The sequence below is a fragment of the Dasypus novemcinctus genome, chromosome 20, assembly GCF_030445035.2.
Source record: "Dasypus novemcinctus isolate mDasNov1 chromosome 20, mDasNov1.1.hap2, whole genome shotgun sequence".
NCBI lineage: Eukaryota > Metazoa > Chordata > Mammalia > Cingulata > Dasypodidae > Dasypus > Dasypus novemcinctus.
This window is the reverse complement of record NC_080692.1, coordinates 31,804,360-31,822,293: the sequence shown is the minus strand read 5'-3', so window position 1 is coordinate 31,822,293 and position 17,934 is coordinate 31,804,360. Positions and strand designations below refer to the sequence as shown.

At 35.0% G+C, this 17,934-nt stretch overlaps 1 protein-coding gene and 1 pseudogene across 2 annotated transcripts; both read left to right on the top strand.

Moving 5' to 3' along the window:
* The first annotated feature begins 366 nt into the window (after window positions 1-366).
* On the top strand, window positions 367-930 carry LOC131274737 (group XIIA secretory phospholipase A2 pseudogene; annotated as a pseudogene).
* A 10,456-nt stretch (window positions 931-11,386) lies between these two features.
* Window positions 11,387-17,718, top strand: LOC101425586 (NKG2-A/NKG2-B type II integral membrane protein-like). Of its 2 annotated transcripts, none has more exons than XM_004451230.3 (6): window positions 11,387-11,711; window positions 12,062-12,166; window positions 12,710-12,763; window positions 13,282-13,409; window positions 16,624-16,724; window positions 17,039-17,718. In XM_004451230.3, exons 1-6 carry the CDS (start codon window positions 11,528-11,530, stop codon window positions 17,151-17,153), a joined length of 687 nt encoding a protein of 228 aa, XP_004451287.2. In that variant the 5' UTR covers window positions 11,387-11,527; the 3' UTR covers window positions 17,154-17,718. The 2 variants fall into 2 exon arrangements, with proteins under 2 accessions (XP_004451287.2, XP_004451286.2); XM_004451229.3 differs by having other exon boundaries at window positions 13,258-13,409.
* The last annotated feature ends 216 nt before the right edge of the window (window positions 17,719-17,934 follow it).

The window sequence follows — 17,934 nt, the reverse complement described above, 5'->3', positions numbered from 1 at the left end:
GTTCTTCATGACATTGCAATGATGGATACAGGCCATTTCACATTTTGTCGAAATGTATAAAAATGTGCTGTGCAAAGTGCAAACTGTAATGTAAACTGTTGACCATGGTTAGTAGCAATGCTTCAGTGTGTGCTCATCAAGTCCAACAAATGTGCCTTACTAGAGGAAGATGTTGTTGATGGGGAAAAGTGTCAGAAGGGAGGGGTGGTCTGTATGGGAATCCCCCTATATTTGGATGTATCAATTATGTACTCTAAAGCTTCTTTAAAAATAAAATAAAATGGGCGTCCCCGGGACCCCATGGAGTGTGCCCGGCGCTGCAGCTCCAGGGACCCATGGAGCCTGGTAAGACCTGGCGCTGCAAAGATGCCTGTGCTTCTGTGGCCCTCACTCACCCTCCTGCTCCTGGCAGCCACCCTGAGCTGCAAAGGGCAGGCCCAGAACACTGACCTGAGGGTCACCCTTAAGATCATCCGGAAAGATGTGCACAAGATAGACACGTCCCTGAACGCCGCCTTGGACCTCCTTGGAGTCGAGGACAGGCTCTGTCCGTTCAAGTGCAGTGACAGACGGAAGCCTTCTCCACATTATGGTTATAAACCCTCCCCACCGAATGGATGTGGCTCTCCGAGGTTTGGTGTTCATCTTAACTCTGACATCCCTTCCCTGACAATGTGCTGCAACCAACCCGACAGGTGCAGTGAGATCTGTGGCAAAAGCAAGAATGACTGTGGTGTGGAGTTCCAGTACTGCCTCTCCAAGATCTGCCAAAATGTGCAGAAAACTCTAGGACTAGCTCAGCTTGTTCAAGCATGTGGAACAACAGTGGAGCTCTTGCTTGGGAGTGTTACACGTTTAGGCTGTAAACCATACCTGGAGAGCCAAAGAGCCACATGCTGGTGTCGTTATGAAGAAAAAACTGATCTCTAAAGAAGATGCTGACAGCTGGCTACAGCAAATGAGAACAGAAAAACAATCTTTGACAAAAAAATAATGTTTTTACAGCTTCAAGCTGACTTATTTTGTGACAGGATTATTTTAAGACCTTATAAGACTTTATATTTTGACATTAAAACCTCAACCTAAAGAAAAGAAAAAGTGAAGGAAGTGGCGGGGAGCTCATGCCTTCCCTCTCAGGTGTCTTCCTGGGTGAAGCTGCCTTGGTGTGCCAAGTGATCTTAACCATCCCAGAGGGGTTTGTTAAGAGGGGAAAAATTTTTAAAGGAGGGTCTGCAACTCAGGGTTTGCAACTGTATTTACAAAAATGTTCAAATGATGAAGATCATTATAAGGTATGTCCAACATTACCTTATTTGGAAATACAGGAAAACCCTCTTATTTTTGTTTACTATGGAATTTAAAAATACTTATACAGAATTTGGCTTATTTTTTTCTCTATTTTAATTGCACATCATATGCTATTTCTTTATAACATGTTAGGTATATGACTTTTCTTTTAATGACAGGGCTGGTTACAAAGACAAGGTCTCCATATGTGTTTCCCTTGAAACTTGGAACTATCAGCTGGTAACCTCTAAAGAAGCAAAACCAGGACATTTATGTATTACAAATTATGCATAGAAGGTGATGTAAACAAGATTCAGAAGTGTAACCACTCTCATTTTATGAACCACTCATATGACAAATGTCATATCTTGCTGTAATCTTTGCCTAAATGGGATATAAGATTTAAGGAGACAAATGAAAACTTATTTAACATAATACTATATATTGTTATGTTTGGTGTTTATGCCCTAGTAACTATTCCAGATATTGGGATATTTTAAAAATATCCATTAGTCGTTTTAGCCAAAATTATTCTTGATATTGTTGCTATAATTTTAACTGTGGATTCGAAAGGGATGGATAAAAGGGCAAGATACAAAGAACTACCTTTTATAGTAAATCTCTTATTTATTTTGACAATTATTAAAAGATGTTTAAGAGCAAATCCCAGATGACTTTGGCTACCCCTGAAAATGTGTCTGAATTGTCAGAACTTTTCAAACCCTTAGAGCTCTCATCTATATCCTCTACTGCTTCATTTGCCACTGGCTATTTGATTTTCCTTAACCCAGGTTCCTAAGCCATAAAAATCTTTTGGGTAACGTATGACTTGTTATTAAGATAAACTGCTTGGAAATTTGGAGAAGGGCAACACAAGGAGAGGTGGTTCTTTCTAAGTCATTACAATTAGAAAGGGACAGAAGGAAACATATGTTCTGGATAAAGGCCAGGTTCCTAACTTTGAATATTCATCAATATAAGCAACCTAATATTTACCAAACTGAGATGGTAGCAGCTATCCTGCCTAGAGCTATATCCCCTATTAGACAAGGGAAGGGCGCATATGCTGACAAATTTAAATGTTAATACCCTTAATTGATACTTTATTTCAAACTTTTTTGAAAGTCAGTGAAATTTTAGTTTCCTAAGCTACTCCAGGAAATACCATGAAATGGTTTGGTTTGAGTGATGGGAATTTATTGGTTTATAGTTTTGAGGCTGAGAAAATATCCAAATCTGGACATCATCAAGGTGATGCTTTCTTTCCAAAGACTGGCTAACAGCGATCCTTGGCTCCTCTGCCACATGGCAAGGCACATGGTGGCATCTTTTGCTCTCTCCCCTCTCTTCTGGGTTTCAGTTCTTGCTTCTGTGGCTTTCTCTTTTACTTTCTCTGTATTCATTCTGCTTATAAAGGACTCCAGTAATTCAAATCCCGTCCTGAATCAGGTGGGTCACACCTTAACTGAAGTAGCCTCATCAGAAGATCCTACCTAAAATAGATCCATGCCCAAAAATGTATTAGACTTGAGAATGTGATGGTACAACTTCAAACCATCACAGTCTGTTTTGCAAGTTGTTTTCAATACTTGATCTTTATCAATAATAATAGTAAATATCTGACCAGGTAACTTTAAAGTTATACCTAATTCATAGATTTTCTAAGCAGTCCTATTGTTGGCTTTCTCAAGAACACAGAATATCTTTATAAAATGTTTGATTTGTTGTAGTAGATAATATACAAACATTAATAGAAAAAAATTAATTTAAATTATAAAATAAGAGTTCTGGAGGTCATTATCCCACAGTAATTATTAATATATATATTCTCAAATAGTTCATTAAGTGCTATAATCCAAAGAAGCACTCTTGTTTTCTAAGAAAATTATTTCACTCAGTTTGGGTATTGCTTTGCTCTCTTCACTTTTTTCAGAGCTCCTCTTCTGTTATAGGCAAACACATAAAGTCCAGTTGTTTCCACAGATTTAATTATTTCACATTTTCACTGTTTTTATCCCTGTAGATTCTCTATTCCTACCTTGAGACTCATTGCTGAGATTCTGGCCATCAATCAACGTTTGAAATGAATCATCATTGTGGTTATCATAGTCATAATAATTCTTGTTAAATAAATCATTGAGACAACATAAGGAATCTGTGCCAGATGAATATGTGTCTGAAAGGCTCTGTTTTAACTTGTCAAAGAACTGCCAATGCAAAGTACCAGAAATGTTTTGGCTTTATGCAGTGGATTTATTTGGGGTAAAAGTTTACACCTCCAAGGATGTGAAACATCCCAATCAGGACACCAGAAGAGGTGCTTACTCATCAATGTCACCTCTCGTGGATTCTGGCATTGCATCCTCGTGATGTGGAAAGATGGCTGCTGAGCTCTGCCGAGGTCTCTGCCTTGCCCTCTGGGCTTACTGTCTTTCTTGAGCTGCTCCGTGGGCCCAGCCACTCTCAGCCTCTGGAGGGATTCTGTTCTCCTGCAATCTTCTCTCTCACACACTGCAGAATTAAATATGCCAGCTTCCTTTTCCTCTGTGTGTCTCTCTGTTTGTGTCCATTTATATCAGACCCAGCAAGGGGTGGAGAATCAACCTGATGTACACTCATCAAAAGCCCGTGGTCAAACTCATAAAATAATCTAATCAAAGGCCCCTCAACTAAATTTAGTGCAATCAAAGAGACAAGCTAGTTTCTAAACAAAGTATTTCACTTTTTGGGATTCATAAAATAATTTCAAACTGCCACAGTCCCTCTGTCTTAATATTATTTCAGTTAATTCTTTTTCATATATGAGCATTTTATCATTGTTCTGTGAGTTTCTTTATATTGCATCATGGGAAATCAGGTTCAGGCACAGCAGACACCTTTGGCAAGGGACCACTTTACTGCTGACACGGTACAAAGGGTACAAAGGGTAGGGGAAGAGATCCCATCACGACTGGTCAGGGTTGGTAGAGGACATTTCCGCACACTCTACTTTACATCGGAGGGAAGTGACAAATCTGTGCTGCTAAGGGTGGTCTATTTGTAAGATCCCTGGAGAGGGAACCCTGCCTCTCAGAGTTCCTGCCTCATTACATCTGGAGCTGCTTGATCCTGGCATCCAGGTTTAAATACTGTTGGGTCTTTTCATTAGAACTAACATCGCCCCAGGTGATTGAATGTAAACAGGCTAAAACACCTGCACACAAATAGAACAGGCAGTGGGGGAGGCAAGGGCTGGAAGATGGCTGCTCAGCATGTCTGTATCTTCAACAGCAAAGGGAAGTAATGAATCTAAATGATTTTCCCATTTTGCAGTTATATATTCTATACTCGTTTCTAGAAGTGACAAGAGAATATTAGGAAAAGTACCGAATAAAGAATGAGTGATGTCTTTTCACCATAAGCCACTGTTTAGGCGATCAATGATTAGAAGTAAATATTATTTTTAAAAACACTATGCCCCCATTCTTCTAGTAACTTAAATCTGAATTTTCTATTATGTGGTACACTACTATGTATTTCTAGTTTTTAAGATTAAGCACTGTTGTTACTTTTTTCTGGAATTTTATAAGGACATGTTTATTTAAAATGCATTTTAAATGTTACGTAGTGCAAGTAGTAGAGTAAGGGCTACATGGTTTTCATTTATGTATCTATATGTGCACACATGTATTCACAAATATGTTCTTTATGCTCATAAATGAATAGTAAGAAATTTCTATATTAAAATGAAATTTGTTTTCAAATATTAAATCATATTCTTTTTTAGCACCTCATGTGTTTTGCTCCCATATGTGGCTTACCTATAGCAGTGGTCATTATTTCATTACTAAATATAGATAAAGCCTGGAATGAGAGCCTGAGGGACTATTATCTAAAAAATCAAGATTGTTCCAGGTACATTTGAAAAACAGGCAACAATACTGGTTTATATCTCTTCTATTTTGAAATATAAGGTTATAAGAAGAAACTCATAAGATAACTTTCCACAGCCGGACACAGCACTCAAGACAAAACTTCTTTACCACTTAGGAAAAGTCAAAGAATGTATCTTGAAAAATCATACATATACATTTTAAAATAAAAATTCCCTTCTTTATCTAAAATTTGCAACCAGTATCCACTCTTTAATGATGACAACATCCTTGCTTTTTTCTTCTAGTTTTCCTATGTACATACACATCTCTAAACAATGTAACGTAATTTGCTCTGTTGTTAGATTGTAGGTGAAGTTAATCATATATGCTCTTTAATGTCTTGCTTTTTAACTCAATGTTATGCTTTTAAATTGCTTTCTTATTTCTCCATATATAGAGTTTGACAATTTCATTGCACTGTATATTCTATTGTATTACTGTCCATACCCACAATTCTTTCTCTTTAATTCTGAAAGTTTTGTTGGTGGTTTTTTTGTTTTTTTGGTTGTTGTTGTGATACACTAACTTTTAAATAAATGTTTATAGACAATAGATATTCGTTTAATATATGAATACAATTGATATTCATCCACTAAATTTTTGTCCAAGAGATCTTATTTATAGTAGTTTATCTCTAGATCAATTTGATTCTACTTCACACACTACAGATAATCTGAAAATAATTAGTTTTTTTTTTTACTTTAAAAATCTGGGAGAAGTAGATGTGGATTTAGTGATTGAGCTCCTGCCTACCACACGGGTTTAGTTTTGGTTCCTGATTCCTTCTGATGAAGGGATTCCAGATGGTGAGCTGATGCACAAGATGATGCAACAAGAAACATGTGGAGGAAAACATAATGAGAAACAAAAAAAGCTGGGAGCAGTGGTGGGTCACATGATTAGGATCTTCCCTCCAACATGGGAGGCCCCAGGTTGGTTCCCAGTACCTCCTAAAAAAGCAATGACCAGCACACAAAAACAGACACAGCAAATGCAGAAATGAGGAGTTGGGGAGGAATAAATAAATAAAATAAATATTTTTAAAAACTGTATACTATAAATTTTATTTCCTTATTTCTGTGCTATACTTGCTAGATCCTTCTTTCAAAGGTTGAAGAGAAGACATACTATTGCCATGTATCTGATCTTAGAAATAAAGCTTTAAGTATAAAGTTCTTTTTTATGTATGCATAAATTCTTTTTCAGATAAAGGAAGTTCCCTCTTGGTTGTAACAACTTTAATATTTAGAGCAATTTTATGTGTACATGAAACTTACAGGGATAGGACAGAATTCCTATATACCTGCCTTCCCTCAGCCCCTATGTTTCTCTATTATTAACATATTGTTTTGGCATGATAGAATTGTTACAATTGATGAGCCAATGATTAATATGATATTATTAACTAAAACTAATAGGGAATTGTATTAGTCAGCCAAAGGGTGCTGATGCAAAGTACGGAACTCTCCTGACTTTTAAAAAGGGATTTATTTGGGGTAGGAGCTTATAGTCACAAGGCCATAAAGTTAAGTCACTTCCCTCACCAAAGTCTATTGCCACATATTGTAGCAATCAGATGGCTGCCAGTCTCTGCCAGGGTTCAGCCTTCCTGTTACTCCTAAGTCTCTGTAGTCCCAGCTCCTTCCATTCCCAGCTACAGCCTAGCAGAAGGCTTGTCTCTCTCCCTGGGCTCTCTTCTTTGGGCTTTCTCAGGTGTTCAGGGCTCGGGTCTCTGTAGCTGCAAACTATCAGGTAAAGTGCTCGGCTCTCTCCCCAGGGCTTCAGAGCCCAAAACTAAACTCTATGTGTTCTCATTCTCCATGTAGTTACATCCCTGTCTTTGGTTACGCATTCTTTTATATAGCCCACAGCTGTAGGCTGGCTATAGGCAGGGATTTCAACTGAGTTGGCCTAATGACATAGTGAAATAAAAGGCCTAATCTTGATTTAATAATAAAAAGTATAACCTCTGAGTCTAATACGATCTAATACATCCAGAGAAACAGACCAGTTTAAAAATGCAATCCAATATCTATTTTGGAAATCATAAACAATATCAAACTGTACAGGTATATTAGGGTTCAATCTGTGTTTTACAATTTTATGGGCTTTGGCAAAAGAGTAATGTCATGTACCCACCATTCTACTATCATACAAAATCACTCTATATTAGAATGCTCCATTCTCCACCTATTCATTCCTCAGCCCCATTTCCTGAACTTCTGGCAAGTGTCGATATTTTTTCTGTAGATTTACCTTTTCCATAATGTCATATAGATGGAATGTTACATTTTGAATCTTCTTCAGACGGGCTTCCTTCACTGGAATTATGCATTTAAGTTTCTTTTGTGTTTTATTTTTGTGTGTGTGTGGCTTGATAGCACATTTTGTTTAATCAATGAATGATAGCCCATTGTGTGGATATAGCACACTTTATTTATCCATTCACCTGTTGGAATGTATCTTGAATGCTCTCATCTTTAGCATTTATAAAAATGTTGCTATAAACATTTGTGTATAGATCACAGGCATGTATTGATTCATTATATATTTGTATATATATGCAAAAATTAATATATTTAGACACAAAAATATTATCAATTTAGTTTATGAGAATATAACAAATAAAAATACATATATAGCTAGTCAGCATTAGCTATTATTATTGAGAGCACAAAAATAAGTAGAGAATCCAGAAATGAAACTATGGATTTACGTGCCATATTTCTTAGAAATAACAAAATTTAAGGTTTGACATTGAATCTGTCCTCAATCTCCTACCAGTGACAGGAAGGTGAATTTCCTTAGGAATACTAGGTAGCAAATGAACAAACATTTCTCCTTTTCTTGATTCGAGATGAGGAATGATTAAAACAATTCTATTTGGTACAAGTAGATAATCCAGATTTAAATTTTTTCCCCCATGCTCTTGTGTCATTTCACTTGTGGGTTAAAAGTCTTCTTTTTATGCCTTCCCTACTTTTGTTTGGAGGAGATTTTTTTTTTTTTTAAAAAGAGCTTTTCATTTCCTACATAGATTTACGTGAATTTTGTCATTTTTGCCTTAAGATTCCTATTACAATACTATTATTTATTATTGTAGAATGAATAAATAATATAATGAGTAGATATTTGACATTTTTATTTTCATCAATGTGATATATTCTGATATTATAGTGTTTTTCTTTACAAGACCATTAATTTTTATCAAGGGATATCTGAAGATTAAATGATTTATTTTAAAAGAAAATAACTGAATACAGAATTTTAGGAACTAGAGCCGAGAAACAGAGGGGATAAGTTCTAGATTTAGGGTCTTGTGTCAGTTATTATAATGTAGAAAATGTAGTAATTCCTCAGATTAATTAGTGACAAAAATCTTTATCTATTGATAGTGGTGATATGCTCTTTGAATATTTGACATGATAATAGAAATGCTGTGGTAGAGAGATAGAAAAAAGAAGTATATCTTGGCCCAATAGATGGAACGTCCACCTACCTCATGGAAGGTCCAAGGTTCAAACCCTGGACCTCCTTGACCAGTGTGGAGAATGGCCCATCGCAGGGCTGATGTGCGCAAGGAATATCGTATCACGCAGGGGTGTTCCCTGTGTAGGGGAGCCCCATGCACAAGGAGTGTGCCCCATAAGGTGAGCTGCGCAGCAGGAAAGAAAATGAAGCGTGCCCAGGAATGGCACTGCACACACAAAGAGCTGACACAACAAGATGATGCAACAAATAGAAACACAGATTCCTGGTGCCGCCGATCAGGATAGAAGCGGTCACAGAAGAACACACAGCGAATGGACACAGAGAGCAGACAACTGGGGGGGAGGGGAAAGGGGATAGAAATAAATAAATCTTTTTAAAAAATAAAAATAAAAATAAAATAAAATGAATTGTTAAAAAAAAAGAAGCATATCATGTCAAGATTCAGCAAACAACCCTAAATGTTGGGCTTAGACATTTAAGTTAGTGTTAACATGGACTAAATATGCAGAATCTGTGATTGAGAATGAAATAAGTTAACTGCATAGTTTTTTAAAGCAATGTTACTTTTACATGTGCTTCTGTTAAAACTGCTATTTCTCAAAATGTCAGTAATCCTTTAATAACCACATCAAGATGAACAGCTAGAACAGAACTATTTTCCAATGGAACATTCCCACCAAAACCCATCGAAGGTGAAACAATTTTCTTAATAGGCACTTGCAAGGAACAGTCACAACTTTCAAGACAGACTCCTATTTTTATTAGGAGTTTGAAGTCTCGTATGTTCTGTAGGTGTGCAGGGTGATAAGCTGGCTTAAAAATAACCCAATTATGAGAATTTCCTGTTCATCCTTTAGGTGACACTTTCATGAACCACCTGCTTTTTACACTCTGACTTCGCTCTGAGTCAACACAGGACAGTCAGTGAAGAGGACAGATATTGTTTGCTCTGGCCCTGGATTGGTTCCTTAAACATCTCCTTTCTCACCAGCTATGCCAGGCCTCCTTAGGAGAGTCAGCCAAGGATGCATGACTTTCTGGCTGACGGAGGTATGTATGTCCACTGCCCCTGTCTGCCTGCCGCCCCACCTCATTGAGTGGGAGATGCTAAATGCTGTGCCTGCTGCAGCTGCAGGATTTATATACAAGAAAAACAATTTGGAACATTGGAGTCTTTCTCTGAATAATTCAGGATCAAAAGCATGCCTCAAATATGAAATATTTAAATCATTTCATATATTATTGTAAACATTTCCTGTGGAGATTTGTCAAATGCATGCAAACACACATTTGAGTTTGTTAATGAATGTATTTTAAATGGAAGTTGTATAATCATCATGGCAATGAATCATTAATTTTGAATTTTATAAGTGGTAAAAAATTTGTCATTGCATAATAATGAATTATTTTATATTTAATTAGCCTGTACTTTATAACTGTTCTTAAAAAGGAATTAATCGAATGATGGAAAGCAAAACATAAATCCTCATAAAAATTATTTTAAATACGTGCAGTTTTTTTTTTTAAATTAGGATGAGCTAGCTTCGATAAAATGCTAACCTAAGCTTAATTAATCTCAAAAGACTTAAAAAATTTAAGGTAAACCACCAAAAAAAAAAAAAACGCAACCAAACAAAATAAGAATCACGCTGTTTTAAGAGACTCCTTCCTAATGAATTGTTTCACAGTTTCTAACTGATATGAATGAGAAAAAATAACATGGCAACTCTGACTAAAATAATAATTAAGCTAAACAGTTATTGAGAAGTTGATTATTTTAGTGCTTTACAGACATTACTTTTGCTATATTATTATTTGTATTTTACATTTGAAAAGTAGGTCCTAGAGACAGTTATAATTATTTAAAGGCCACACATTTTAAGATTTAAAGCAGAGTTAAATTCTACCTGGAAGAGTGTGTGACTAAACTATTAAACTGCATTAACAATGACTGCAATTACTTACATAACCAGAGGAACTCTTGAAGCTTTGACACCATAGTATCATTCTGGAAGCTAGAGCCCATTATCTGCTTCCATACGTGCTCTGCACATTTATTTGTGAACTTATGGTCGTTTATTTCATCATTAAATCAATGAAAATTCCTTTTCTGAAAATAAATACTTAAAGCACCATTTTTTGGGGGTGGTGTTTCCAATACTCTTTAAGATGTAGGTAAATTTAGTATGTCATATAACATTTTTAAACATATAAAATGTTTCCTTAAATTTTTAATGAGTTCTAAAAACTTTCCACACCTTCATTAATAAGAAAAAGATCAGAGAAAATACTGTATCTCCTTTAATAAATAAACAAACATTAGTAAATTAAAATAATTTAGTGTAATAAATTAAATGTATGCTAATTTTCCACATCCCCCATCTTCAGAGAACTCAGGATTTGTCATTGGATTTCAAAGGTATCATGAAAAATGATGTATAATCTTTTCCAAAATAAAACTCTAATTTTTAACACTGGTGTCAGAGTGTTAAAATATTTCAGTAGAATCTAACTTTTAAGAAATAAAGCTATTCTTACCTATGAACTTTATTGCTCAACAATTTTTCTTTACGCCACTCCAACCAATAGTATTTTGTCAAATGCAGAATATTTTAAGACATGCTTACTCTACCTTGAGACGTTTGCTTAAATCTCTGAGTCATTTAGAACCAGACCTTTAGATTCTTGAACTGAGAAATGGGCACTTTCTTCAGCGCACCTGCTCCCCTCCTCCATTAGTGTGGGTGGACTAGGGAACTGTTCTTTACACACCAGGTATCAAATTAAGCGCAGTTATACCAGAGCAGAGTCTCTGTGAGCACTGAGCTGCTGAGATGGATAATGACAGAATTACCTACACAGAACTGAATCTGGCCAAGAACCCGAAGAGGAAGCAAATCAAACCTAAGGGTATACTCTTCATTTCAGACCCCGAGCAGGAAATAAACTATGTGGAATTAAACCTTCAAAATGCTTCTCATGATCTTCAAAAGAATGACAAGAATTCACACAGCAAAGGTAAAACCTTTAATAGATTCTCAATATAACTGCTCTAGGATGTGCACTTGGGGGCCAGAGGAGAAGGGAAAGCAAAGATTATAGACATGGAACATGGATAGTCAGATTTAGAGAAAAAGCTAATTTTTTTTTTCGTTTTTTGGATCAGTGCTCAAAGTGTGGATATGGTATTCCAGTCTGAATTCTGAAGAGCTATGGCAATCAGACTTTCGGAACATTATATTTCTTGAAAATTATATTCTGAGAGAAACATTACAAGGGTGGGTGGGGGTTTGGGGTCCAGCAGTTAAGAATATGACTCTGTGTGTGTAAAAGAAACACTTGCCTCTATTGACCTGCTCTCTCTGCAGATTTCGCATCATCTCCGGGAAGACTCATTGCTGGGATCCTGGGAATATTGTGCGTTGTCTTGATGGCCTCTGTAATAACCACGGTAGTCATAATTATTACTCCATGTAAGTGAGTTTTTGAAAGGTCATAGGGAAATTTTCATTTTCAAGATTTTGAAAATGCCTCGAAATAGTTCATAAATTTTGAGCTAGATATAAAGGTGTCATTTTAATGTATTTATTTGGACTAAACGTCATTATTTGAATGATGTGGAAGGGTATTCTGAAGTGTCAAAGTCTAAATTACAGAATGGTTGCAGAGAGTATTTATTTTGAAATCTAATTGTATTTATGTATATGCAACTTCTGATCTCATACAAAGACTTGCTTTAGAAGAAGCAAGGTTACTGAAAAAACCGAGAAATGCAAATTAATTTTTGGCAGTCATTAAACCAAATTCTGAACAAGAAGGTTTTGGTCCATTAGGCTTTTGAAATTTTATCTCCCAAACCTGAATTGCTTTATTAATTTTCCCAGGTAAAATATTTTTTTTATTCAACACTGGTCTACTTTCTAAATAATAGGTGAAATTTCAAGCTAGGAATCTAAAACTATTGTGATTTATTAATAGCAGTATTAATTTCATAAGAATAACAATTCTATTTCTAGCTATAGAAATACAGGAACAGAAAAATGATTCCCTGCATAAAAGATCCCAGAAAGGTATGTGATGGTTTTTCAATTTCTCACATATAGGTACATGTTATATCTTTTCTGTCTCAGGATACACAAAAATGAATTTAAAAATTAACATTGAGCAATAAATATTCACAAATAAAAAATTATATAAAAACATTCCTTACTGTTCCACACTGAGGGGTATTCATTTAAAACCACTTTTGCCAATTTGTTGTAATATTCTATAATATGAATACAAGCAAATATTTTCGTATTCTAATCAAATAGTATTGTTCAGGGTTTTTCAGGACATGTGTAGGGTGAAGATTTTGACTGATTGCCTTATATGGGTACATAAATTAGAGTTTAAGAGACTGACCCTTATCTGTGTGTGTGTGGGGTTGTTTTATATATGTCAGCCTGTGAGGGTGTGCATATATTTGTGTGCATACATATGTTTATATCTTTGCAAAAATGTCAATTAATTTTCCTTTTAAAATTCAAATGATTTCTATACAGTAATTCACAAATTTCTTCAGCCTCTCATTGTTGTCATTGCCCAGAGGAGTGGTTTACATATTCCAACAATTGTTATTACATTAGTCCTGAACTCAAAACATGGGAAGAGAGTTTGATGGCCTGTGCTTCTAAGCGATCCCATCTATTTTATATGGATACTGAAGAAGAAACGGTAAGATTTTAAGTGTTAGATTTCCAATCTATTAGTTTTATTGTTTTGGATGTTCTCTTTGTGTTTGCTGAGCATTAGAAAAAAAGTTGACCTTTCTATATCATTATCTAATTGATGGAGCATAATGTGTAGCAAAGATGATAATCTCTCCATTCTGTTTAATGGCAACTTGTCATAAATTAAGTATGTGGATGTGTAGGTATGTGTATGTGTTTGTGTGTTTCTTTACATCACTTGAGTTCCACTGTTTAATTTTTTTTTTTGCACCAAGATCACATGGTCAAATTTACTGGTATTAATTTTTATATTGGTACATTATGTAATTCGATCACATTTCTATTCAATAGCACCATATTACACTTGGACTTTTAAATCTCTAAGGTGTCAGTTTCACTTCTTCTTTCCCATTGATATATATTTAATTATTTCATTTTTTCCATTGAAAAGCTGTCCATTGAAAGTTAATTAAAAATAGTGATATAGGACATCATGGTCTTATTTACCTGTAACAGAAGGGAACATTTCAACATTGTTTAGGTTTACTCTTGTTTTTGTTGTTTTTATGAGAACTCTGTCTGAATAAAGAAGTTTCTTTTTTTCCTGTTTTAGCACATTTTTGAGGTATAATTGATATACAATTAATTGCACATATTTATACCATATAATTCATAAGTTTTGATATATTTATACAACTTGTAGGATCATAAGGCAAATATGGATCTGCTTTATTTACCATGAATTATTTGGAATATTTTAGACCGAAACAAAATAGAGTCATGTGATACATAAACTTTTTTGCCTGGATCTTTCATTCAAGATAATTATTTTGAGATTCATCCACAGGTGATTCAAGAACACATTCCTTTTTATTGTTGAATAGTAATTGTACTTATTTAACAAATTTGCTTATTCATTTGCGTGTTGATGTACATGTGGGTGTTTATGTTAAGGTGGTGATCTCATCTATTCATCTGGTGGGTTTTTTTACCATGTTTCACTTGCATTCAACTGCACAATTTTAAGCACATAATTCAATGACTTTTGAAAATTGTATATACCTATGAAGCTACCTCCCCAATCAAGACAGAATATTCCCTTTAACCCATAAAATACCTGGGTGTCTATATCTATTCAAACCTCAATTTCAAACTTATTTCTAACTTCATCGTTTGGTTCTTACTCTGTCAATGATCACATGAATTGAATCAAACAGTATATTATTTTTGTTATTGGAATTATTCATTCAACATAGTATACTTCTCAGATTTATCCATACACTAACTATTTCTTCCTATATATTAATACAATGAATGCACATTCCATAACTTGTTTATCTAGTCACCTGTTGGTGGACATTTGAATTGCTTCCAGAAGTTTACTTTTATGATGAAAACTACCACGATGCATTTTGTACAAAAAGTTATGGGGATATAAGCTTTCAGTTTTTGTGCAATTACATTGGAATTGCTTTATTATAGGTTAAGTATATGTTTAGATGAAATTTTGAAAAGAAAATTTGGTATATTGTTTTCCATGTGTTTATATTTTCCTCTTAAAATCATTGGCGAGTTCACTTGCTTCACATCCTTGTTAACATTGGCTTTGCTAGTCGTATTTTCAGTTTATCATTTCATTGAGTGGTCTTTGATGTCTTTCCAGAAAATGGTTTCATTACCCAAATTTCCTGTTCATTAGCATACAATTGTTCATAATATATTAATGTATTTACGTCAGTAAGTTTTGTAGGTATTTCTCCTCTTTCATTTTTGAGTGTGGAATTTGTGTCTTCTCTTTTTGTTTGGTCTGCCTGGCTGGAGGTTTATCAACTTACTTGATCTTTCAAAGAATCTTATTTTGTTTTATTTACTTATTGTTTCCCATTTTCATTGATTTAGGATCATATGTGCATATCTTCCTTCTTCATTAGGTTTTAATTTTATTTTCTCTTCCTATTTTTTAAGTGGGAGAATCCTAAATATTCTAGCTTTAAAAGCGACATAATTAAAAATAATCTCCCAACCATTTTAGTAGTTAGCCTTATGCGTACCACCTACTGTAACATAGCCTGTGACTTAGGTTGTCACTCTCTTGCAGAGTTGTACTCTCGAGAATCTCCAAAATTTCAAACAAATACTATGAACTTCTCCAAAATGTGTTCACTTCTTAAAAATGTACATGTTTGCTTGTGAGATAGTTGTAAACTCACCTGCAGGGCCCCCCTTGCTAGTGTCACTGGAGCCTGGGGTCTGTGTGGGGGAGGTGTGCCTGCTGACTTTTGGGTCAGAGACTTCCTGGGAGCAGCATTGCCCTTATAGATCCTCTCTGCTGGGGGAGGAGCAGCTCTGCCTTTGACCACTTATGTTGGCACATCTCTTAGTGGATGCCTCTCTCCAGTACTGCTGGGTTCACCTGGCGTTGCTGCAGGACTCTTATAATCCAGGGAAGGATCGAATTTACCTGAGCCACCTTCTGTTACTGGGTTAGGGCCTGGGAAATTTTAGGCTTACGTTTCTTTTCTCTCTTGGGTGGAGGACATAAGATACCCTGCCTGTCCGTTTTACCAGCCTTGGGGACCTACATAATTTTACCTTTCTCTTCCTGCCTGTTAGAGTTGTCTTTTGCTTATGTCTTTCTTCATTTTCAGTGTTTATCCTTGTACTTAGCAGAGAGTAGCAGTGAAAAATGTACCTGTGCCATCAAGTCTGACATTATTTATATATTCCAGCAATATGGAAACAGATGAAAGTGGGACTAATCTCGTTAATAAATTGTGTGTGGCTCAGAAAACAAATTTTGGCCTTCATGTCATTTATCTCCTCAATGGCAATACCTCAATCATTCACAAAACTCTAACTTAGAAACATAGAAAAATACATTTAGTTAGAGGAAAAATGTCACAGTGTATGGAAACTTTAAAAAATCATTTGTATGTTAATTTTGTGGAGCTGGTTGACTACTAAATGATATAAATCTCAATTTTCACTGTCAACACAAATATAAGAAGATAAATAAAAATATCAGTAATAAATATTTATGAGTTTTTTGAGTCAAAAGTCTAAACTTGAGATTTGGTAATATGAACGATTAGTTTTCAATTCAGCATTCGCATCTTGTTTTGAAAATTAATGAACATAAGGAAGAAAACATTACCTGCATTAAAAATATTAATGTTTAGAAATGATGATTTAAATGGAATTTCTTTGTTTTCTGGTAGAATATGCTGAGATCCCTCTCATTAGGATTATGGATTGGACTCTCTCTTAAAAGCAATACTCAACAATGGGTATGGGAAAAGATCTCAACTATCCACAGAAAGTAAGTTTTACTTAACAATATTATAGAAGAAGGAAACCTATAAAAAAAATGAACCTTTCATAAGAATAATATTAATAAATTTGTTTGCATTATGGAAATGTAGGAAAATATTGAAATTAGTGACATAAGTCAATATAAACATTAGTTAAGAATTGTATGCTCATTGCTCAAAATAACCAGTGCAATTATGAATGTTTCATGAAAGACGTCATTATCCATTTTAAAAATATTCTTTTAATACTGTTATTTGTAAAGCAGCTGTGAGGATCACCCTTATAAAATGTAATTTCATTATGCATTTTTCTCCATTACAGAATGAACAGCTCAAATCATACATATAACTGTGCTATGCTAGTCTCACATGACTTCCAGGCAGTCAGCTGTGAATCTTCAAGACGCTATATTTGTAAGCATGCATTTTTGAGTTAGAACACCGGAGTTTGGAGTCCTTGAAGGGACTTTATATTTCATGAAATGGAGATCCTATTATTGCAAAAGTCTCATAATGAATTCTATTGTCTGGTCTAATAATTATAATGTATTAAATACAAGTTTTGAAATATAACATACACCAAAAAACATAAATCGTTAATTTACCTCTTGCTGATTTATCACAAAGTAGATACATCCTTGTAAGCTCAACATAACTCAATAATATAAAATAAAATAAAATCAGCTACTCATATAAGACCCTCTCTTGTTAATCATCTATTTCTAACACTGTAGATTTGTATTGAATTTAAAAGTTTATGTATTAGGGAGTGGAATTGACTCTAGTGGTTGAGCACCCACCTCCCACATGGGAGGTTCTGGGTTCAGTTCCCAGTGCCACCTGAGAAAATGAAAACACGCAACAAGGAAAAAGCAAACAAGAAAGCCAACTCAAGGAAACTGATGTTGTTCAGTGGATGAATTCTGAATTCCCATATGTGAGTTCCTGGGTTCAATCCCTGGGCTCCAGCACCAAAAAAGTTAATAAATAAATTTGTGTATTGGAAATCATACTGTTGGTATTATTTTGACTCTGGCTTCTTTTCAGTTTTATCTGAAAATTTGGCATTGATATGTCACGAAACATCACATATCTTATGATTTCATTTATATGAAGTGTCTGGAATAGACCAGTCCATACAGATATAAAGTGGATTAGTAGATGCCAAGGACTGAGGGAAGGTGGGAAAGGGAATGACTGCTGGAAAAAGGATTTCTT

Bases quoted from the DNA above. Each gene is read 5' to 3' on its own strand.
- LOC101425586 (XM_004451229.3), top strand. From the start codon at position 11,528: ATGGATAATGACAGAATTACCTACACAGAACTGAATCTGGCCAAGAAC. The intron at 12,167-12,709 runs GTAAGTGAGTTT...TTCTATTTCTAG, and splicing joins AGTCATAATTATTACTCCAT to CTATAGAAATACAGGAACAG. The intron at 16,725-17,038 runs GTAAGTTTTACT...TCTCCATTACAG, and splicing joins ATCTCAACTATCCACAGAAA to AATGAACAGCTCAAATCATA.